This window comes from Elephantulus edwardii, unplaced genomic scaffold (assembly GCF_000299155.1).
Source record: "Elephantulus edwardii isolate Elephantulus edwardi_28Jun2011 unplaced genomic scaffold, EleEdw1.0 scaffold00026, whole genome shotgun sequence".
In the NCBI taxonomy this organism is placed as follows: domain Eukaryota; kingdom Metazoa; phylum Chordata; class Mammalia; order Macroscelidea; family Macroscelididae; genus Elephantulus; species Elephantulus edwardii.
This window is the reverse complement of record NW_006399776.1, coordinates 3,018,440-3,041,545: the sequence shown is the minus strand read 5'-3', so window position 1 is coordinate 3,041,545 and position 23,106 is coordinate 3,018,440. Positions and strand designations below refer to the sequence as shown.

Here is a 23,106-nt window from a genome sequence, read left to right as displayed (position 1 = left end):
CAAAGACTTTAGTCTTCAAAAGGATTGAAGTTCAACATCAAGAAGACAAAGATTCTCAACACTTGGCCAATTTGGCAGCACCATGATAGATGGAAAAGAGATTGAGGTTGTTAGCAACTTCAGCTTATTCAGCTCCACAACCAACGTTCTTGGCACCAGCAGTCAGGAAATCAAAAGAGAAATTGCATTGGGATAATCTGCTGTCAGGGACCTCTCCAGAGTATTGAAAAGCAGCAATGTCAGTCTAGACACTAAGATGTGCATAATCCAGGCCATGGTGTTTGCAAATGCTTGCTATGCATCAGAGAGCTGGATAATGACTAAGGATGACAGAAGAAGAATCGATGCCTTCGAATTGTGGTGTTGGAGAAGAGTCTCGAACATACCCTGGACCACCAAGAAAACAAATAGGGTCTGTTTTAGAGAGGGTGAAACCAAGTTTCTCCTTGGAGGTTAGGATTTTTGAAGTTACATCTCACATATTTTGGGCATGTGGCCAGGAAAGATTGGTTCCTGGAAAAGGACTTCATGCTCGGAAGGGTGGAGGGACAGCACAGGACAGGAGAGGAAGACCCCGGATGAGATGGATTGATATAGTAACTGGGGCAATGGGGGATGGTGTGTCAGAATTAGTGGCTCTGGACAGGGCAGGCTTCAGAGCTGCTGTACGTAGGGTTTCTATAGGTAACAGGCGACTTGATGGCACATTACACCTAGTAGTAAAGTAGTTAAAGTGCTTGAGTGATAACAAGAAGGCTGTAGGTTCTAATTTATGACCTAGTTTTGCAGAACAGAGATCTGACAGTTTGTTTCTGTTGAAATCTGATAGGGCAATTCTACTCTGCTATAGAGACAACAGGAGTTGGAATTTACTCTATAGCAATGGGTTGTCATTTGATCAGTATATGTGATCCTTCTCTATACCGTTCATATCTATTATGCAATCTTTTTGTCAGACTTTATGATAGCATAAAGCCTGTGGTTAAGTGCTACAAACCCTTAAACTGACTCTACCTATTAAGAGCTTCATCTCTGGAGTTGCTATGGAAACTGTCACCTTCCTCTCCCAGCAACCTATTGTGGCTTTTTCCTTCCACATGGTACTCTTTTCTGATTGTAGAAAAGGAGACCTTCAATTCTCTTATTGTTTTTCCCCCAGATTCAGATGCAAAATGGTGGCAGGTGGAGACCTAGTGGAACATTGTCTCACATAGGTTGAGATACCCCTACACATTTGAAGTTCTGTCTTCTCCATATTACAAAGGATTTTTAAGGCTAAGACCAGATTGGTTGCAGAAAGGAAAGGCTGTTTTCCATGATTCATTCTACATGATATGGACACATCCTATATCTTGCATTATCAGCAGACCTGTCCAATCTTCCTCAGAGACTTCTAAAAGGACATGGGTCAGAATAAGGCTTAAAGATAGCTTTACTGACAGAGCTCTGGAGGTCTCATGGCAAGAAGCTGAGCTGCAGTTACAAAGATGTACAGTTCAAATCCACTAGATGCTATGCTGGAGAAGGAGGGACAATCTCTTCCTATACCAGTCAGATCCTATTCGATGGTATACAAAAAGGGAAAAGAAGAAAAAAATAGCTTTGCTGCATTAAGTACTGTGCTCTTTTCTACCCAGAACCATCTAAAATATGTATGACAAGTTGGGAAGGAGGATGTTGCTGAAGCGCTAGAGCAAAAGATATCCTATCTGACAAATTCATGTTCAAAATTATTCCATATCCTATGTAAAAGAAGTTGCTGTCGTGCAAAGTTGAGGCAGGGAAGGCAACTTTAGCACCATTTTTCCAAGGATGTTCCTTGTAGTCAGTCATATAACAGTGCCAGAAGTTCTCAGTCGACTTTCCTGTCCCCTAGCCCTTTAGTTTGGGAAAGACCATTCTAAGTTCTAGTTCAATCATTGTCTCTCCTGTTTTGGGAAGGTAAAGGAAATCTCCCAAGGTTACTGTTTTCACTGTCACGTTAGTCGGGAATTGGGAAAGGTATTTCGTGGGTTTTACTCAAATCCCCTTCTCCGCAATCACAGAACTCGGCATAGATAGAGAATTGCCAATCACTATCTTCCCAAAAACTAGGGATTTAGGGCTAAAGGTCACTCTGTCCCCACCAAGACTGTGCAGTCTTCCGGAACAGTGTTAAAGCGTTGGAGCCAGGAGAATGGGGAAACCGAGGATGGAGATCAGGATCTTGGCAAGATGTGACTTTTTAATTTAAAAATAAAAGAATTAGACACAGAGATGCAGATAACGAAGCAAATTTGGGTAGCAGACAAGATGGCTCCACTTAGTTTGGGAAAGGCTGCAGAAGTGAACGATACTACTTAACGGAGAAATAGCCCAACTAGAAGCTTCTTGTGGCGCAGCGGCAATCTCCTTGCCACCCCCCCCCCACCATATCTCTGTCCCCTCAGAGCCCCCGTCGCTGCCCACGTTGGAGTGGGAGGTCCCCCGGGAAAACTGGAGCGGAGGCTGAGAAAGACAGTCACCGCACGAGCGCGTACTGGGCGGGACCGCAGAACCCAGGCCCCTGCCCCAGTCCCGCCCCTGCGGCGCCTGGGCTCCGCCCCTGACAAGCAGTAGCCAATGAGCGGCTTCGGCTGCAGGCCTTTAAGAACAGCGCGCACTCTCCCGGCTGCGGATGCCGCCGGCCTAGCACTCCATCGGAGTTTCCATGGAGACCGAAGCTAGGCCCGAACGGCCGAGCGGCGTTACCATGGAGACAACTCCCGGGCTGGGGCTGCAAAGCCCCGGCGCTCTGCTAGCTCAGAACCCCGCGGTGCAGCTGAGCGAGACCGGAGCCGCGGTGGCGGCGGCACGCTGGGACCAGCGGAAACACTCTTTGCTCATCGTAATTGGTGATATTGGTACTGAGACTCAGCTGAGGGCCGTTAGGGCCCACCTTGAACAAGGTGAGCCGCTGTCCTAGCTGTGCTCTGGACATCCTCCATTCCTTGCTTCTCCGCCATCTGCATTCACCTCCCCATGCCTGTCTGCATCTTTCATCCCTAGTGTGCATTTCCTGAGATCTGAGAGCCCGATTGAGCTCAATCATCAGCCCCCATCACTTGCATTCTCCATGCCATGCGTCTGTATACTCCCGAGCTATTCGCACATCCTTCCCTCAGATATTGTCCTGCAGTATCTCTGGGGTGGGAGAACTCTACGCAGCCCCTGGGCCCCTCCCGCCACGCCCCTCTCTTTCGCTGTGTCTGGGGGGCTAGATTTTGGAAAGTCCTCACCATTCTCTGAAGAATTCCCACCTTACAGTGTCTTCTTTTGTGGGTTCTCTGAACAAGCACAAAGCGCTGAGTACCAGGCACAAATCTCTGAGTGTCAGCGGCCAGTCTAAGAGAGTGACCTTCGTGGCCGCTGCCGCCTCAGCCCTGCCTCCTCCCCTGTTGCCGTGCCTGTGGCGCAGTGCTGCGGAGCCACCTGCGGGTGGAAGTAAGCCGAGAAGGCAAGGAGGGGGACATAGAGTCTGGAATCCTACTTACTTACTGAAAGAACCAGGAGGACAGCCCCCAGTAGCTACGACTAGACCCTTTGGTGTCGCTTCTGCCACAACTGGTATACTCTGCAAGAATATGCCTACATATGAACTCATTAGTGACCAAGTTTACTCTAAAATCTGCCTTTTCCCCCTTGGCTCAGGCAAATTCTAGGAAAGGCAGAGGTTGGGAATTGGGCATAATCACTAGCCACCCTTCTTTTGGCCCATAGTTTTTTAGAGACATGTGGGAAGCTGCTCGTGAATGCTCCTTTCGCTCATCCTCTTTTGTGAGCTTGAAAGTGTTCCCAGTGATTTGACCTTCATGATTTTATCCAGAACTCTCTTTGTTTCTCTTTTACAGGAATTCTCTCCTGGAACATTGACTTATCGTCCTTTGACCTGAACCAACAGTTGAGACTCTTCATTACCCGGCACCTAGCTCACTTCTCCTCAGAGGTCAAAGGTTAGGACTAGTACCATTTTCTCTGACTTTTGGGTAGAGCAAATCACCGAAGAGAGGAGGTTAGCTCCCTGGTAGAAACGGTCTTATAGTAGGTTTAGGGGAGAGAAAAAGGAGAGACTGCATAGGAGACAGCTGCAGAGCTGCTCAGCTGTTCCAGAATACTCAGTACACTTGCAGACAGATAACATCATAGTATAGGGAGCTTGGAGAACATAATTTCAACCTGAGAAGAGGGTGGTTTGTGCACAGCTACTGATGTGCAGGAAGAGAATAAGGTACTTCTTTGAATAATCTTTCATTTCCTATAAAAAAATCCACCCTCCTCTTTTGTGCTCCCCTTTCTCTATATCCACCAGCCTTCCTGTTAGCCTTTTCAGAGACCCAAATCTCCCCACTCATCTTCTCAGACATTTGTTTAGTGCTTTTCTGTAGGCTGTACATTGTACCCACTATGTTCAGGGTTTCTCCTTTGGTTTGGCCAACAAATTTCCATAGCAGAGCAGTATCCTGGTACCAAAACCTGAGAAGCATCATCAAACCCAGGGTGGTAAGCAAGATCTCCTGGAGTTATTACTATAAGAACTGATTGCACTTTGAGATTTGGCTCTAAAGTAAAAGTTTACAGGGTAGTTTCCCATTCTGCTAGGTGGGAAAAATGGATTAAGAGTTTAAGAACATAAGATGTTAGGAACTATCATTCTATAATGATATGTGGTGTGAAGAGGCTGCAGAAAGAACTATGTTCCATTATAAAAGCATTGGCATCCAGTCATGTGATTGGTAAATGTCAGCACATCAATCCATGCATCAGTGCCTTTTGTGGAATGTAAAATCCATCCAGCTAAACAGTCACTGCCATCAAATGACTGAATCCATATCTTACACAGATAATTCTCAATTAGTCAGTCTTGTAGATACTCACTTCTTTCAGTTGCTTCTCCTAACGTCCTTGGTCATTTCCCTGATCACTAATTTTTCTAAAGATGCTGCCATAGAGAGAAGGAGATAAAAGTAATATGATAAGTATGGTAAATGTCCCCTTATCCTAGGATTATGTGTAATAATTTAAAAATGTAAGGCGCACTTCTTTTCGATGTGACTAGCTTCAATGTTTTGAGATTGCCTTCTGTTCACAATTACTCATGTCATGGTGCCTTCCATTAATACTGAGGGTTGAAAATCAACTGTTTTACCAATTAGCACTTTGGGGTGCTTTATTACAAGAGTAAATTTGGGGATATCAGAGGGTAAAATTAATGACTAAACTGAATTTTGGGGGTTATCTGCTGATATGAATAATTCACACTTAGTTCTCTAGCCTTGTCCTTTTGACCACACAGATTTGTAAGTAGGCTGCTTTTTGGAAAGATCTAAGATATAAACAGAAATTAAACCCACTTAGCCAAACTCCAGATTAAGATGCAAAGATGTTTAGGAAGATGTTTATAGACAGACACATAGTACTCTTAGATCCTTCTCAAAAACAAACATAGACATATAAACATCCTCTGGGCCTTCTCAGTCAAAAGATTTCGCCATGCTATCCCTTAGTGGTTAAGGGCCTTTCCCATAGGTCAGAGCTTACTTTAGTGTTCTGAAATTTTTTCCCCCCAGGTTTTAGACATTTCCATGGATGTTTGTCTATGTCCCTTGAGAATAGTGAAGAATTTCCTTGAAAAACCCACATGGCACAAAACAACTTCTTTCAGCTGTCCCTACAAACAACTGCAGGCATTGCCCCTCCTTTCAGCCGTCTGTTAGTGGGAAAGCAAAGGGAATCAGGTGACTGAGATGGGCTCAGTGGAATATGCTAGTTTGTTATTATTTGATCCTTCCTGCCCACCCCACAGACTGAGTCACCATGCCTGTCACCTGTCCTCAGTCCCTGAGCCAAAACGCTGAGAATCATGAAAAAAAAAAAGAAATCTTGCGAGAGTGAAAAAAATTCCTATTACTCCTTTTCCCCACCCCAACCACCGCAGGAATAAAGAATCTTCTGATGAAGAGTTAGTGCTCCAGCTCCTTCTAATTAATCATCAAGACTGATAAAGGCTTTCAAACTAGTCACCAGTGGCAACTTGGGTCCTTCCTAACTCCTGCAAAAAACCTAGAGTTTCCAAGCATGTAACACAAACCCAGAAACAAGTAGAATAGAAAAATTAGTTTCAACAACCCTGTTCTTTGTATTGAAAGCCTATAGGAAAGGAGGAGGATTTTGGTTCATAACTGATATACTAGGACTCAAAAATGCAGACCTAAGGACCAGTTTAGAAACCTTCTAACACTCCAATCCCCTGAGGTATTCAGAAAGTGATACTTTTTACAAACATAAAAGCCGTTCTGACTTAATAGAGCAGCACATTGGTCCCTCAAACTGAGGTTCACATTACTGTCTGAAATGGAAAAGCAGGGACATGAGTGCTTCAAGTCTCATCCTGTGGGCTTCTTCAGTTCTGGGTTCATTTGGGAGTTAAGAGTATTCTGAAGCTGGTCTAGGCTGAGATTCAGACTTAAGATTCTGATTTAAGATTGCCCCAGTCACCTAGATCTGCCTAGTACTGTTCAGAAATCTTTCACAAAAGAAAGACCAACTTCCAGTGGCATTTGTGCTTTACAGATTTAGGATTCTAGAAAGGAAACCCCTTCTCTCCCTTCTCTGACATTCAGTCCTCCACAGTACTATTGAAGGATGATGCTAATATCAATTGTACTCATTCTGTAGAGCAGGAAGCAAGGACTCAGAAAGGTTAAGTGGTTTATTTAGCAACATGATCAGTAAAATGCTGGGAGCAGGTCTCTGATGTCACTTTGTCTCTGAGGAGCACAGGCCTCTTTTCTTTAGCATCTTACTATTTCATTGCAGCAAAGTCTAGGAATATAACAGGTGAGGAGATGTTTTAGGTGGCTGTTCAGAGGGTGAAGGATGAAGGGAAACTCCACTGAGTTGGAACCATGCCCAGGGTGTGGCTCTTGGGGTAGCAACTGAGAATAAGAGTAGACCTGCATTGGGCTGAGAAATGTTATTTTGTCCTCATGCCAAATGTCTACTCAAGTTTCCCTCCTAACACACTCTAGAGAGCCTAGAAAGCAGAGAGGAGATAGAAGGCTTAAGATGTGAGGGAATAAGAACTACAAATTTGCAGAAAGGAGGTATTTCCCTTTTAAGATAATCATAACTCAGCCTGGTTTGTGCTGTGTATCTCTGCAGATGGCTTCTTCTATCCAAATGGGGATGTTGCCATCTTGCTACTTTGCATCCCTGGATCTGGATCTGAACAAGGTTTCTTCCTATCCCTCCCCTATATATACACATACAAGGGTACTGGTGACTCAGCTCCTCTGGCTGCAGTTAAAGGAGGCGGGTGGAGGATGCTGAGAGCAGAGACTATTTTGGCTTCACTGACCTTCAGTGGAGCTCTTGGCAGCCCAGGGCAAGGGTGGAGCTGGTACTGGGGTATTAGTGGGATGACTATCAATGTGAGAAAAGCCTTAGAAGACAGGGTAGGGAAGGATGGGTATGAAAGCATGAGCATCACCCAACTGGAACTGAGTCCTAGAGCTCTCCAGATTCATTCACCCTTGGAGTGCTAGAGCAGTTCACTATATCTGAGGCAGAGGTAAGGAAGTAGGGCCAACTTTAGAAGATCAAGAAAGTAACGTACAGAGACAGCAAAAATACTTAGCTATGGAGACAGGGCACTCATCCTACAAAATCCTGATAATTTTTTTAAAAAAACTCAAAAAATGCTTTATGTTATTTTTAATAATTGACTAATAGAAAAACTTTGCCCAGTCTGGGGCCCTGTTGATCAGTGGCCCCTGTTATCCCCTTCACTGAAAGGCAGAAAGCACTGTCATCAACATCTAAGGCTGTCTTTTCACACTGATGCCCTGATAATTCTGAGTGCCAGTGCCTGGGTGGCCATTGTGCTGCTGCATCTGTGCAGGGCTGAATGCAGTTTTCAGGCACGTGTACTCCTCTACCACAAACCAGGGTCCATGTTTCAGATTCAGGATTTAAAACTACCCTCCAGTGATAAATAGGACTTATTTCTATGTGGCTGTAGCTTAGAAGATGACAGAGATCACCCCACCTCCCCAGTCTCAGCCTTCCTCTCAAGCAAGCTCCCTCACCTTACCCCATGCTTTTAGCTCAGCCTCTTTGTTTTCTACTCCTCCAGGAGCTGAAGGTCACTCAGTCCCTGGGTTTATTTGAGAGGAAAGGCAGCAGATGGTCCCTGAGAAAGGGGTGGAACAGGCATCTTATGCTTCTCATATATTCTTCCTTTTTGCCCTAGCAAAGGACTTTGGTCTACTGGCTGATATTTAATGAATATTCCTTAGCTACTAAGTAAGAAGGGTCTGTGCCCTGTGGACTACAAGAGAACATCCCTGGCTCTTGAATCTGTTAGACAACTCAAAACTAGGCAGAAGTCACATCAGAGCACCGACATTGTGAGGGCAAAGAAACAGTTAAATCTCCAGTGACTCGTCAGCGGCCAGCCCCTCTTCCCCGCCCTGGCACCGCCCTCTCCATCAAGCGCCCCCCCCTCCCCACTCCCACCCCAAGTGCTGCAGACTCTTCCCTGAAGCTGCCAGTTGGGGCCAGAGCCACCACCTCCATGAAGGACTCCCTCCCACATCCCAGGGTAAGGACCAAACCGGTGGGTTTATGATGGTGGCTGGCGGATGCTGTGACAGGGTGATGGGGGATAGGGCTAATGGGAAGACACCTAATCCGGTGCTTCTGGAACCGGCCTACCAGGGCCAGCAGGCTAAGGGAATGGAGAGAAAAGATGAGTGTGTTCCTGGCTGTGGAAGCAGCCTGAACCCAGAACCAGGCAAAGGCCAAGAGGGCCATGACAGTCTGTCCACGTCTCCGGCTGGGCTGAGAGTGGGAGACATTGGTCCAGGGCCAGCAGCAGAGGGTGGTGACACTGGCTCCGCCTGGCAGCCCAGAGTGCAGGGAAAATTTGGGGCTCAGTGTTTGGCTGGGACAGAAGAATCTAAGGGATGGGGGCGGGGGCAGTACTGGAATACGGAATGCTCCTTATGGGAGGGTCCCTGGGCGTCAGCTGCTGGATCATTCAGCTGCTCCTATGCTGGGGGTGACAGGGTAGTGAGTTTTTGCCAAGTAAGGGAAGATGGGGACAGCGTGGAAAAGCAGGGAGGAAAGGGTCATTAAGACAGGTCATGCGCTTCCTCGTAGACCAACCAGTGTGCAGTGGGCTGCACAGCACTATTCCCGGAAACCAGAATGAGACAAGGACTCTAAGCGCCCCCTTTCTGGTCCCCTCGAGGCCACTCTAGAGATGGAGAGCACTCCCTCCCCAGCAGCTACCCTGAATTCCCAGTGCTGTCAACCCCACTGGTTTTCGCCTCCACCCCCATCTCCTCTCAGCTTCTCTTCCCAAGATGGGGGCTCTTAAACCCAGAAGTCAGTTTCTTCTCTCTCTCCTGCATCCTCCCGCCCCCAATCCCCATGCAGAGGCAGCCAAGAAAATGACTTGTCATGCTGGGGTGGGGGGTGGGGGCGGAGCCGGAGCCGAGCTCAGCGCGCACACGCACACGCACACACTCACACACTGCGGCAGACTGCAGCTGCCCGAGCCAACCCCCTCTTCTGCCTCACTGCAGAGACACCTGCCCTCTTCCCTGCCCAGCCTCAGCACCCACAATCTACCCCCACCATCCCCTTAACCGAGAGTAGTGACCCTGCTTCACCAGATAGTCCTCTCCAAAGAAAAAGGAAAAAACATGTCAGTTCCCGTGAGTGAGAGAACTGGTGACCAAGAGAGAAGCAGGGCTTTCTTTCTCTCAGGCCAGGAGAGGAGGGGTTAGGGCAGTAAATCATGGAGTTGCTTATCAGCGCTGGAGAGCATTTGGGTTAGAAGTGGGGGTCTTTGTGCCAGGACAGGAACTAGGATCTCAGAGTCTTGTGGTTATAAAGAGGGACTTAGAGATAGGCTTGAGGGAAGGAGAAGATAGAAAGCAAATTGATCTGTATCACTAAGTTTCTCTTTCTGACTCCAGCTCAAAAGAGTGACCTTGTGTGAGTAGGAGTGCTTCTAAATTTGAATCTGAGCTGGCTACTCCCTGACCCTTGATATCCCTCACCTATCCCCCTCTGGCCTATAAGGTGGTTTTCTCCCTCTGAGCTGACTTAAATTTCCAAGACTAGAATAGGAAAAAACCTTTGGATTCTTCTTTGACCCGAACCACCTTGCATGGCATTTGGTCTTCTGATGCCATCCATAGTAGTTCATTTCCCTGCAGCTGCAGCCCTGTGCTGCCAGATCTGCCTAATCCTGGCACCATGGCCCTTCCTCTTAACAAAGGCCCTGGCCTGAGGCTCTGCTTGTTGGGAGCTCAGAAAAAGCCGGAGAGACTTGGGACACAGAAGGGTCTAAGGGAAAGTGTGAATCCTCCCCATTATCTTACAAACTGCCCACCTTCCAAATCCATCCGTTTAATCTGTTATCTGTAAAGTTACTCCTCTGTGCAGTAACTGTGGAGGGAGGAAAGAAATCAGGAGGTGGCAGCTTCCTTCTTCAGTATCTTCTGTATGAACTGCCAACTTTTTTTCTTTACTGTATTGCTTGGTGTTTCATGTGAGTCTTTATTGGTTAGTGTTTCATGTGAGTGTGTAAAAGGGACATAAGGGGCTTGGGGATGTTTTATCTTTCTCCAAGGAGACCTGGTGATGCAGTGGTTAATCATTCAACTGTTAATGAAAAGATTGGCAGTTCAAACTCACCAGTTGTTCCATAGTAGAAAGATGTGGTAGTCTGCGTCTGTAAAGATTTACAGCCTTGGAAATCCTATGGGGCATTTCTACTCTGTCCAGGTTTCTGTGAGTCAGAATTGATTTGATGGCGGTGAAGTTTTTTAGTTTATCTTCTTTCATGACCTGGGAAATGTCTGAATCGCTTAATCTTCTGAAGTGATTGATTGTGAACTGCTCATGCCTCATCTCCATAGTAAAAGGCTATGCTAGGAAAGGAGCAAGGAGGAAGGGAGAAACTGTTGTTCACAAGTTGGGCTGTGGGATAGTGACCCAAGCCTCTCTGGAGCCTGGGAGACATGAAGATGAAGTGAGAGAGGAAGCTTCCAGGTGGGAACAATGTGTATGTATATGAATTCAGGCTTGGCCTTTACAGGGCCAAATAACAGAACAGAAAATTTTATTTACACTTTTTAAATTGTAAAACCTCGAGGGTCTGCAGGTCCCTGAGACCCTGAGAACACAGATCTTTCTGAGCTTTTTAAAATGGGATTTTGGCCTTGAATGGGCAATAAGAGGAGGAAAAGTGAGGCATCTATAGATTATACACTGAAACTTCCATCTCATTTCCAGACATTCTGCTGGCCTAGAAGACGAAGGCTGAGATGAGCTAGTAAGGAGGAAGCTGAGAGAAGATCTTAGTCCTAGGGGCCCTCCCTCCAGCTGAGCCCCTCATCCCCAGGCAGCACCAGGAGCTTAGTGCTCTACAGGGACAAAGGCTTCTTGTCAACAGGGCAGTCTGAGGCGGGAGTTCCAGGCAAGGGGAGGAGGGGTTACACTGGGCAGACAGAGGGTGTGGTAAATCAAGGGAGGGAAAAGACAAGTCTGTGTGGGTAAAAGAAGATGGAAAACTGAAAGGGCCAGAGGAGCCACTTCCTAGACCTTACTCAGTAGTATCCAAGATAGCAACGTTTAAAGACAGCCACCCTTCTTTTTGCCAGGCCTCATTTTCTGTAGTGCATTCTTTCCTCTCCTGTCACACACAATGCCTCTCCATTTTAGTCTATACCTACACTCATCAATACAAATTCCTGCATCTCTCCCTCAGGCCAAAGGACCCTCTGCCACCAGAGTGAGATCCTTGAAACCATCATCCTGGTAAATCCCAGTGCAGACAGCATCACTTCTGAGGTAAGCCTGGGGCCTATGCTTTGCCATCCAAAGGCCTGCTGAAAGGGCTATAACTATGTAAGTGCTGCCACTTAAAGAAGAACTCTTGGGCTGTCTTCTCTCTGCCATTTAAGCTACCTTTTAATCCCCGGTCCTATTCCAGAAGCATCATAAAGGACATATCTGCAGTAGGGAGGGGATCCAGAAATGTTCACTGCCTTTCTCTGGGTTTTCCCGACATCTGTGGTCGTCCCCCTCCTTTCATTTTAGGTTCATCATCTCCTTAGCAGCCCATCTGCTCACAAACTACTGATCTTAAGTGGCCAAAGTTTGGAGCCTGGTGGAGACCTCATCCTACAGAGTGGCACCTACTCCTACCAAAACTTTGCCCAAGTCCTTCACAACGCAGAGGTAAGTTTCATGCCAGTATGTAGGACTAGAGGCGAGGGAAAGAATCCAAGTGAGGGGGAATCTCATATTGCTTGGCTACTGGGGTCCTTATAGAAAGTTAAGCATTCACCTCAGAAAGAAGCAAAGATTGACAAACTGAATCTAAGAGGGACTAAGATAACCCCAATGACCTGATCAGGCTTCTATCTTCCATTCCTCTAGATTGCCCAATTGCTCAGCAATAGAGACCCTGGGACCCAGGCCTTCCTCACCGTATCCTGCTTAGGGGAGGGTGACTGGAGCCATCTAGGACTATACAGTTCTCAAGAGACTCTGCAGCTCCGGCTAAACCCTGAGCCCACGCTGCCCACCATGGATGGTGTGGCCGAGTTCTCCGAGTATGTCTCTGAAACTGTAGATGTGCCATCACCCTTTGACCTGCTAGAGCCCCCCACCTCAGGGGGTTTCCTCAAGCTTTCCAAGCCTTGCTGCTACATATTTCCTGGTGGCCGTGGGGACTCTGCCCTTTTCGCTGTCAATGGTTTCAACATCTTGGTGGATGGTGGCTCTGATCGTAAGTCCTGTTTCTGGAAGCTGGTACGACACCTGGACCGCATTGACTCAGTGCTGCTCACGCACATTGGGGCTGACAACCTGCCAGGCATCAATGGACTCCTGCAGCGCAAAGTGGCAGAGCTAGAGGAAGAGCAGTCCCAGGGCTCTAGCAGCTATAGTGACTGGGTAAAGAACCTTATCTCTCCTGAGCTTGGAGTTGTCTTCTTCAATGTGCCTGATAAACTGCGATTGCCTGATGCCTCCCGGAAAGCCAAGCGCAGCATTGAAGAGGCTTGTCTCACTCTGCAGCACCTAAATCGCTTGGGCATTCAGGCCGAGCCTCTGTACCGTGTGGTCAGCAACACCATTGAGCCACTGACGCTCTTCCACAAAATGGGTGTGGGCCGGCTGGACATGTACGTCCTCAACCCTGTCAAGGACAGCAAGGAGATGCAATTCCTCATGCAGAAGTGGGCAGGCAACAGTAAAGCCAAGACAGGCATTGTGCTGGCCAATGGGAAGGAGGCTGAGATCTCAGTGCCCTACCTGACCTCCATCACTGCTCTGGTGGTTTGGCTACCAGCCAACCCCACTGAAAAAATTGTGCGTGTGCTTTTTCCAGGGAATGCTCCACAAAACAAGATCTTAGAGGGCCTAGAAAAGCTTCGGCACCTGGACTTCCTTCGCTATCCAGTGGCCACACAGAAGGACCTGACTTCTGGGGCTGTGCCTGCCAGCCTCAAACCCAGCAAAATTAAACAACGAGCTGACAGCAAGGAGAGCCTCAAAGCCACTACTAAGACAGCTGTGAGCAAGCTGGCAAAACGGGAAGAGGTAGCTGAAGAAGGAGCCAAGGAGGCCCGCTCAGAGCTAGCTAAAGAGTTAGCCAAGACAGAGAAGAAGGTGAAAGAGACATCAGAGAAGCCCCTAGAAAAGCCAGCTAAGCCTGAGAAGGTGAAGACAGAGTCGAGTGAGGTGTTGAAGGCAGAGAAGCGAAAGTTGATCAAGGACAAAGTGGGGAAGAAGCACCTGAAAGAAAAGATATCAAAGCTGGAAGAAAAAAAAGACAAGGAGAAAAAAGAGATCAAGAAGGAGAGGAAAGAGCTCAAGAAGGATGAAGGAAGAAAAGAGGAGAAGAAGGATGCTAAGAAGGAGGAGAAGAGGAAAGATACCAAACCTGAGGTCAAGAAGATCTCCAAACCAGATCTGAAGCCCTTCACCCCTGAGGTACGTAAGACCTTGTACAAAGCCAAGGCCCCTGGAAGAGTCAAGATTGACAAGAACCGAGCTGCCCGTGGGGAGAAGGAGCTATCTGCTGAATCACGGACACCCACAGTTCAGAAGGGGTCTGTCCCACTCCATCCAGTCACTGGGCAAAGGGAGCTAGTCATGTCTTCACCAGAGGACCTCACACAGGACTTTGAGGAGATGAAGCATGAGGAAAGGGGGTTGCTGACTGAACAAAGGGACACAGTACTAGAAGAGAAAACACTCTCTCCAGATACTACAGACGAGGGACCTTCAAGAACAGCTACCCAAGTAACACCTCCTATCTCAAGCCTGGGACAAGAAGAGCCTATGATGAAGGAGAAGGAGGTTATTCCAAGCATCCCTGGAGAACAAGGCAGCAAGGAGAGAGGTCCAGACTCTGGAGTTGAACCAGAGGAAGAGAAAGACACCTGTGAGGAAAAGAAGCAGAGAGAAGCAGATAGGCTCCCAGATAGAACAGAAGCAAGAGAAGAAAGTGAACCTGAGGTAAAAGAGGATGTGATAGAGAAGGCTGAATTAGAAGAAATGGAGGAAGTGCACCCTTCAGATGAAGAGGAAGAAGAAGAGACAAAGGCTGAAAATTTCTACCAAAAGCATATGCAGGAAGCCTTGAAGGTAACTCCAAAAGGCAGAGAGGCTCTTGGTGGCCGGGAACTGGGACTCCTCCAGAGTAAATTTTCTGAGAAAGAGACCTCATCATTCCTAAGCAGTCTAGCTACACCTGCAGGAGCCACTGAGCATGTCTCCTATATCCAAGATGAGACAATTCCTGGCTACTCAGAGACTGAGCAGACCATTTCAGATGAGGAGATACACGATGAACCAGAAGAGCGGCCAGCTCCACCCAGGTTTCCTACAAGTACGTATGATCTCCCGGGGCCTGAAGGTCCTGGTCCCTTTGAGACCAGCCAACCCGTGGACAGTGCTGTTTCTGCCACCTCCAGCAAGGGCTATGGAGCACCAGAGACTGAAGTCACCTACCCTCCCAACATGGTGGCTGCCCCTTTGGCTGAAGAGGAGCATGTGTCCTCAGCCACTTCAATCACTGAGTGTGACAAGCTTTCTTCCTTTGCTACATCAGTGGCTGAAGACCAGTCTGTGGCTTCACTCACAGCTCCCCAAACAGAAGAGACAGGCAAGAGTTCCCTACTGCTCGACACAGTCACAAGCATCCCCTCCTCCCGTACAGAAGCCACTCAGGGCTTGGACTATGTGCCATCAGCTGGTACCATCTCACCCACCTCCTCACTGGAGGAAGACAAGGGCTTCAAATCACCACCCTGTGAGGACTTTTCTGTGACTGGGGAGGCCGAGAGGCGAGGCGATAGCACAGGAAGAAGCTTGCCTGGAGAGAAAGTTGTCAAAGAGGAGGAGATTAGAAAGGTACAGTTGTCTGAGAAACTCCATAGTCAGTATGGAACCCCAGTATTTGGTGCCCCTGGACATGTTCTACATCCTGGGGAACCAGCCCTTGGAGATGTGGAAGAACGCTGCCTCAGCCCAGATGACAGCACCGTTAAAATGGCCTCTCCTCCACCATCTGGTCCACCCAGTGCCACTCACACACCCTTTCATCAGTCCCCAGTAGAAGAAAACTCTGAGCCCCAAGACTTTAAGGAAGCAAGCTCCTGGGAAGACAGTAGGCGCACACCAGAGATGGGCAAGGAAGATGCTATAAAGGAGTCAGCTGGACCCAGGCCTGAAGAGAGCACACTTGAGAAGGAGGGACAAGTGTCTCCTAGGAGCCCCCAAACTCAAGATGCATCTGTCAGCATTGTTGAGGGTCACACAGCTTATACCATACAACTGTTGCCAGAACAGGACAAAGCAATAGTTTTTGAGACTGTGGAGACACAAGAGCCCACAGAGCCAATTCTGGGGGCAGAAGCCCTTTCTAGAGACAGCAAAACAGCACTCCAAGAACCTGGAGAATTTCAGAAAGATGAGGTGCTCCAATTTTCTGATCGAGCCCTCTCCCCTGAAGATGCAGAATCCCTCTCTGTCCTCAGTGTGGTCTCCCCAGATAGTGTCAATCAAGAGCCCACTCCTAGGTCTCCTTGTGGCCTGACAGAGCAGCGCCTACAGAAAGACCTTTGGCCAGAGATGTCTCCAGAAGGCACCCAGTCACTTTCTCTCTCTGAAGAGAGCCCTAGCAAAGAGACATCTCTGGATATCTCTTCTAAGCAGCTCTCTCCAGAAAGCCTTGGCACTCTCCAGTTTGGGGAATTAAGCCTTGGAAAGGAAGAAAAGGGGCCTCTAACACTGGCTGAGGATACCTCTCACCACCCAACCCCTGTGTTTGTTCCACAGTCCTATCCACCCACAGTGCCACTTCCCACAGATACCATCACTGAATATTTTGCACAGGCAGATGTCACAGATGAGAGCCCTGATAGGAAACAACCTGCAAGCTCCTTCTCTCATTCTACACTGTCAAGAGATGGAGTGACCATCTCACCTGACATGGCCACAAGTCCTGGTGAACACATTCTGAAATCTGATAGCTCTCTCACCAAGAGTCCCAAGTCTTTGCCAAGCCCTGCCATGGAGGACATTGCTATGGAATGGGAACGTAAAGTTCCAGAGTCAAAAGACCAAAAACCTCCAGAGCAGCACAAGGTACCTGAACCAAAGGATGAAGTCCTACAGCAACAAGACAAAACTAAGAAAGATATTCTCGTAGAGAAAGATACAGCCAGAAATCAGAAAGGTGAGGCTCTGGAAGAAAAGAGCAATGCTGTAGAACAGCAGGACAAGACATTAGACCAAAAAGACAGAGATTTACCAGCAACAGAGTTTTGGGATCAGAAGTACAAAGCCCTGAAGCCAAAAGACACAGACATAGAGCAAAAAGACACAGTCCTAGAACAAAAAGACAAGGCTCTAGAACCAAAAGATATAGACTTAAAACAAAAAGACAAGACCCTGGAGCAGAAAGACAAGACTTTAGAACAAGGAGCCATAGATTTAGAGCAACAAGACAAGATCCTGACACAGGACAAGACCTTAGAACAAAGAGACACAGAACAAAAAGATAAGATCCTGAAACAGGAGGACAAGACCTTAGAACAAAAAGTCATAGACACAGAACAAAAAGACAAGACTCTGGAACAGGACAAGACCTTGAAACAAAAAGACATAGACTTAGAACGAAAAGACAAGACCAAGGAACAAGAAGATACAGACTTAGAACAAAAAGATAAGGCCCTGGGAAAGAAGGATAAGACCTTGGAACAAAAAGACATAGAACAAAAAGATAAGGCCCTAGGACAGAAGGATAAGACTTTGGAACAAAAAGATATAGACTTAGAACAGAAGGACCAGATCCTGGAAGAAAAAAGCAAAGTCTTAGAGCAAAAACTCCAAGACTCTGAACATAAAGATAAAGCTCTAGAAGACAAGGTTTCTGAACTAAAGGATGAGGCCCAGAAACAGAAGGACCATGCCTTAGAAGGAAAATACTGGGCCTTAGAACAGAAGGATAAAATCCTAGAACAAAGCAGTGAAGCTGCTGAACAGACAGGTAAAGCTCTGGAAGAAAAGGACAAAACTCAGAGACAAGTGAGCCTAGTTCAGGAAGATAAAACCATTAAACCTAAGGAAACAATACAGGAGGAAAAATCCCCAGAAAAGGGCCAAGCTGTGCAAGAGAAAAAAGCTCTACAGAAGGGACTGGAAGAGGCCCCAGTGCAGAAAGATAAGGCCCAAGAGCAAGAAGAGAAGTGCTGGAGGAAGGAACAGGATGTAGTCCTGGAGTGGCAAAAAACAACTCCCGGCAGGGAGGAGCCAGGGCCAGGTGGCAAACAGAAAGAGGCCACCCAGGCGTGGGAGGATCCATCTCTTGAGCAGGAGGACAGGTACTGGAGGGACAGAGAGGAAGTATCCTTGGAACAGGAAACATATTGGAGGGAAATGACCTGTGAGAGGAAGGTCTGGTTCCCTCATGAGCTGGATGGCCAGGGGCCCCGTCCTTGGTACCCTGAGGAGCGGGAGAGCACTTTTCTTGATGAGGGGCCTGATGATGAGCAAGAAGTACCCTCCATGGAACACACTCCCCGGAGTCCCTGGCCCTCAGACTTCAAGGCTTTCCAGGAGCCCTCATCACAGAAGGGACTGGAGGTGGAGCGCTGGCTTGCTGAGTCACCAGTTGGGCTGCCACCAGAGGAAGACGAAAAGCTGACCCACTCCCCCTTTGAAATCATCTCCCCTCCAGCTTCTCCACCTGAGATGGCTGGACATAGGGTTCCCCTGGCCCCAGGACAAGAGAGCACAGTGCCAGAGTCTAAGCCCATGCCACCTCTGAGGAAAGAACCTACCACCCCCTCATGGCTGGCTGACATCCCACCATGGGTACCCAAGGACACATCCCTACCCCCTGCACCTCTCTCCCCAGCTCCAGCACCCCCTAGTCCTGCTCCAGAGCCACTCACTCCTGCACCCTTCTCCTGGGGCACAGCCGAATATGACAGTGTGGTGGCTGCAGTGCAAGAGGGGGCAGCGGAGTTGGAAGGTGGGCCATATTCCCCCTTGGGGAAGGACTACCGCAAAGCTGAAGGGAAAACAGAAGAAGGTGAGGCTTCTGACAGCACCCAGTGCAGCTCAAAGATCCCAGAGGGTGACAAAAGCCATGCTACCAAGGAGCCAGAGCCAATTGAGCTGGAACAGAGAGAGCCCACACCCTATCCTGATGAGAGGAGCTTTCAGTATGCAGACATCTATGAGCAGATGATGCTAACTGGGCTTGGCCCAGCATGTCCCACTAGGGAGCCTCCGCTTGGAGCAGTTGGGGATTGGCCCCCACACATCTCAACCAAGGAGGAGGCTGCTGGCCGAAACACATCTGCAGAGAAGGAGCTTTCGTCTCCTGTCTCACCTAAGGGGCTCCAATCTGACACTCCAGCCTTCAGCTATGCAGCCCTGGCAGGACCCCCTGTGCCGCCGAGGCAGGAGCCTGAACCAGGTCCGAGAGTGGAGCCCAGCCCCACGCCACCTGCAGTGCCCCCTCGTGCTCCTGTTCCTCTGAACAAAGGCCCAAGTGCCCCTCTTAATGATAACACCCTGAGCTGCAGTCCCGATAGGAGGACCCTGTCCCCCAAAGAAACAGGCCAGGGTCACTGGCATGATAGCACTAGTGACTCAGAGCTTGAGAAGGGGGCTCGGGAACAGCCAGAGAAACAGGCCCAGACCCCAAGTCCTCCGCACCCCATCCCTGCAGAGTCCTCCACATTGTGGTCTGCAACTGAAGCACACAATAGTCCTCCCTCAGACTCACCCCCAGGTCCTGCCCGGCCTAGCCTGGACTTCCCTGCCTCGGCCTTTGGCTTCTCCTCATTACAGCCAGCTCCCCCACAGCTGCCCTCTCCAGCTGAACCCCGCTCAGCACCTTGTGGCTCCCTTGTCTTCTCTGGGGATCGAGCTTTGGCTCTGGCTCCAGGGCCTCCCACCAGAGTCCGGCATGATGAGTACCTAGAAGTGACCAAGGCTCCCAGCCTGGACTCCTCATTGCCCCAGCTGCCATCACCCAGCTCTCCTGGAGCCCCTCTCCTCTCCAGTCTGCCACGACCCGCCTCACCAGTCCTATCTGAAGGCTCCTCCTCGGAAGCCACAACACCTGTGATTTCGAGTGTGGCTGAGCGCTTCCCTCCAGGTCTGCAGGCTTCAGAACAAGGGTCTGAAGAGCTAGTTCCAGGAATGGAAACAGCTGCTCACAGCCTCTGGAACCTCACTCCTCTGAGCCCAGCCCTTCCAGCTTCACTGGACTTGGCTTCAGCTCCAGCACCAGCTCCAGCTCCAAGCCTACCTGGAGATGATGGCACTCTGCCCTGTCACCTTGAGTGCTCAGGAGCTGCCACCAAGAAGCCAAGCCCCTTCCAGAGTCCCTCTGGGGACTGTGCAGCCAATGGCCCAACCGAAACCAGCTCTAACCTCCCAGGGCCTGGCCTGGCCAAGGCTGAGAAGGAAGAAGCTAAAGCCTGCCCTGCCTGGGAACGTGGGACCTGGCCTGAGGGAGCTGAGAGGGGAGCCCGGCCTGACACACTGCTTTCCCCTGAGCAGCCACTGCGTCCTGGACGGGTCCCTGAAGGCCAACCCAGCAATGTCTCCCCTGAGACTGAGGCTGGGCCCCAGGGGTGTCCTGCGGAGCCTCGGCCCCACCGTGGGGAACTCTCCCCATCTTTCCTGAACCCATCCCTGCCCCAATCCATGGATGATAGTGACCTCTCGATTGAGGAAGCTCGGTTGGTAGCAAGAGGAGGGAGACGCAGAGCTGGAGGCCCGGGGGCAACAGGAGGCCCCTGCCCTGTGACTGATGAGACGCCTCCAACATCAGCTAGTGATTCAGGCTCTTCACAGTCAGATTCTGATGTCCCACCAGAAACTGAGGAGTGCCCATCCATCACAGCTGAGGCAGCTCTTGACTCAGATGAAGATGGGGACTTCTTGCCTGTGGACAAGGCTGGGGGAGTCAGTGGAACTCACCATCCCCGACCTGGCCACGACCCACCTCCTTTACCCCAGCCAGATCCCCGGCCATCCCCTCCCCGCCCTGATGTATGCATGGCTGACCCTGAGGGGCTCAGCTCAGAGTCTGGGAGAGTAGAAAGGCTACGAGAAAAAGAAAAGGCTCAAGGGAGATTAGGGCGCAGAGCCCCAGGCAGAGCCAAGCCAGCATCCCCTGCACGGCGTCTAGATCTTCGAGGGAAACGCTCACCTACCCCTGGGAAGGGGCCTGCAGATCGAGCACCCCGGACCCCACTCCGACCCCGGAGCACTCCAAGCCAGGTCACTTCAGGAGATGAAAAGGATGGACACAGTCCCATGTCCAAAGGCCTAGTCAATGGACTCAAGGGAGGACCAAGTAAGTATACCATGGAAAAGGGAGAGAGTGGGTTGGATTGGATTGGGCGTGACAGGTCAAAAGTGGGAGAGATGGGAAATGTTGCTGAAAATGTTCTTCCTTCTCTCTACAATGAGTGCTGGCTTGTCTCTACAGCAAACTTGGGTTCCAAGGGTGGCTCTGGTGCTCCTGTGTATGTGGATCTTGCCTATATCCCGAATCACTGCAGTGGCAAGACTGCTGACCTTGACTTCTTCCGGCGAGTTCGTGCATCCTACTATGTGGTCAGTGGGAATGACCCTGCCAATGGCGAACCAAGCCGGGCTGTACTGGATGCACTGCTGGAGGGCAAGGCCCAATGGGGAGAGAATCTTCAGGTAAGTAGTAAGGGACTTCAAGAACATAGTCTGGTCAAAGCTCAGAGGCAATATTGGAGCACGGTTCCTTATTCTAAAAGGACTACAACGTAGGCAGCGGGGGCTGGGAAAACCTTCAAGTGCCCTATCCTCTTCACTTACCTTCCCTTCACATTCTCACATCAGGTTTATCTGATCTCCCTTCTAGGTGACTCTGATCCCTACTCATGACACAGAAGTGACTCGTGAGTGGTACCAGCAAACTCATGAACAGCAACAGCAACTGAATGTCCTGGTCCTGGCTAGCAGCAGCACCGTGGTCATGCAGGATGAGTCCTTCCCAGCCTGCAAGATTGAGTTCTGAAAGAACCACACTCCCCACCCTGCAGATCCTCCCTTCCCGCAGCTCCCTTAGAGAATGGCTAATGCTGTGTCTTTTGGGGTTGAGGCAGATGGGAGCTGGGGGATGGAGGGTGGGCGGATGCTTTGTTACAGGGACTTGGGCTGGGCTGAATGGTAGGAGTTGTCTCTCCTCCTCACTCATGCTTGAGGGGTCTCAAAACCAAAGGTGACAGGAATAGAATAAGAGGAGGGCACAAAGTAAGAGTATACATAGTCATCTGATGCCTGAGAACCCTGGAGTGATATTGGTCCTAGCATTGCCAAATGCTAAATTTGAGTGGGAAGTGAGGATGAGTTTCAGAAAGCAACCTCCTCCCTCATGAAGGGAGATCATGTCCTTAACCCCAGGGACATTTTTGTCTCAATCTATTTATTTAGCATTCTAGGAGGGATTTCTGGTAGTAATTTATATGACCTGGGTGTAGGATATTGTCACTGAGGTGCCCAGAGCTGCATGCCTTCCTCCATCTCCCATCACCTTACCCACTAGGGTCTCAGTTCCAGCAGGGGGCTGGGAGTACACTGCTGCTACACTGTCCCACTGCTTCCCTCCATATCTGAATGTCTCAATCCAAAACTTGAAGCTCTTTGACCAAGAAACTGGTAGGAGGAGACTATCCTCTCTCCTATCCCCTGTATCACACCATTCACATCCCCAGGAGTGTGCCCAGACCAGGCCTAAAGGGCAGCACAAACGGGCAAAGAGAGCCTGGCCCTAATCCTAAAATGATTCCAAACTTCCTGACTTTTTAAGTTGTCACCCACCCCATTCAATGATCCTGACCCTTCTCTCATGCCCTGCTTGGCTTCTCTGCATGTGGTCATCTGCTGTGGCCTGGCGTGTAAATGGGTTAAAAATAAGCCACTGCCTGACATCCCAACATTTGATATCTAGCAATGTGTGACTCCCCAACATTCCACTATGCCATCTTGCAGCTGAAATGGGAATATTGGCTTCCTCTCCAGCTCCAACCACTTTAGAGGTTCTGAGAGGTGGAGGCCATGGCAGAGGACTTGGGAGAAATGAGACAGAGGAAAGAAAAAGGAAGATGAAGTTGAGCTAAAGTGTAATGCCTATAGAAAGAAATGAAAATGCACCCCATAGAAGACCTCACCTCAAGCAAGCCAATGAGCAGCCCTGCCAGACTTACTGCTGGACTGAAACCTAGGCGCTGACAGTCATCTGGGCAAGGCTTCTCTGCCAAGTTATGTGGAAACCAAAATGAGCCTGCCTTGTTTTCTTCCCAGCTCCCACCCTCCCCATGCTGCTGTGCTCTGCTCTCCCCCACACTTCCCTCCAACTCTAACAATAAATCAAGTTCATTGCAGATGTTGGAGTACTGCTTAGGCTTTTTGTGACTCCATACTTTGCTTAGTTGCTCAGCTGGGCTTAGCATCTACCTCTCTGCTGCTCCCAGTATCACCATTTTCTAA

The 23,106-nt window shown here is 49.2% G+C and overlaps 1 protein-coding gene across 1 annotated transcript; it reads left to right on the top strand.

Moving 5' to 3' along the window:
- The first annotated feature begins 2,731 nt into the window (after positions 1–2,731).
- On the top strand, positions 2,732–21,634 carry MAP1A (microtubule-associated protein 1A). Its single transcript, XM_006882964.1, has 10 exons — positions 2,732–2,927; positions 3,870–3,971; positions 11,804–11,886; positions 12,136–12,276; positions 12,478–16,866; positions 16,927–17,037; positions 17,194–17,481; positions 17,518–20,935; positions 21,071–21,291; positions 21,479–21,634. Exons 1-10 carry the CDS (start codon positions 2,732–2,734, stop codon positions 21,632–21,634), a joined length of 9,105 nt encoding a protein of 3,034 aa, XP_006883026.1.
- The last annotated feature ends 1,472 nt before the right edge of the window (positions 21,635–23,106 follow it).

What these genes read in the sequence shown, in the direction of transcription:
- MAP1A (XM_006882964.1), top strand. Translation starts at nt 2,732, where the DNA reads ATGGAGACAACTCCCGGGCTGGGGCTGCAAAGCCCCGGCGCTCTGCTA. An exon ending in CAGACAGCATCACTTCTGAG is followed by an intron (nt 11,887 to 12,135) that starts GTAAGCCTGGGG and finishes CTTTCATTTTAG; the next exon opens with GTTCATCATCTCCTTAGCAG. An exon ending in TGGACTCAAGGGAGGACCAA is followed by an intron (nt 20,936 to 21,070) that starts GTAAGTATACCA and finishes TTGTCTCTACAG; the next exon opens with CAAACTTGGGTTCCAAGGGT.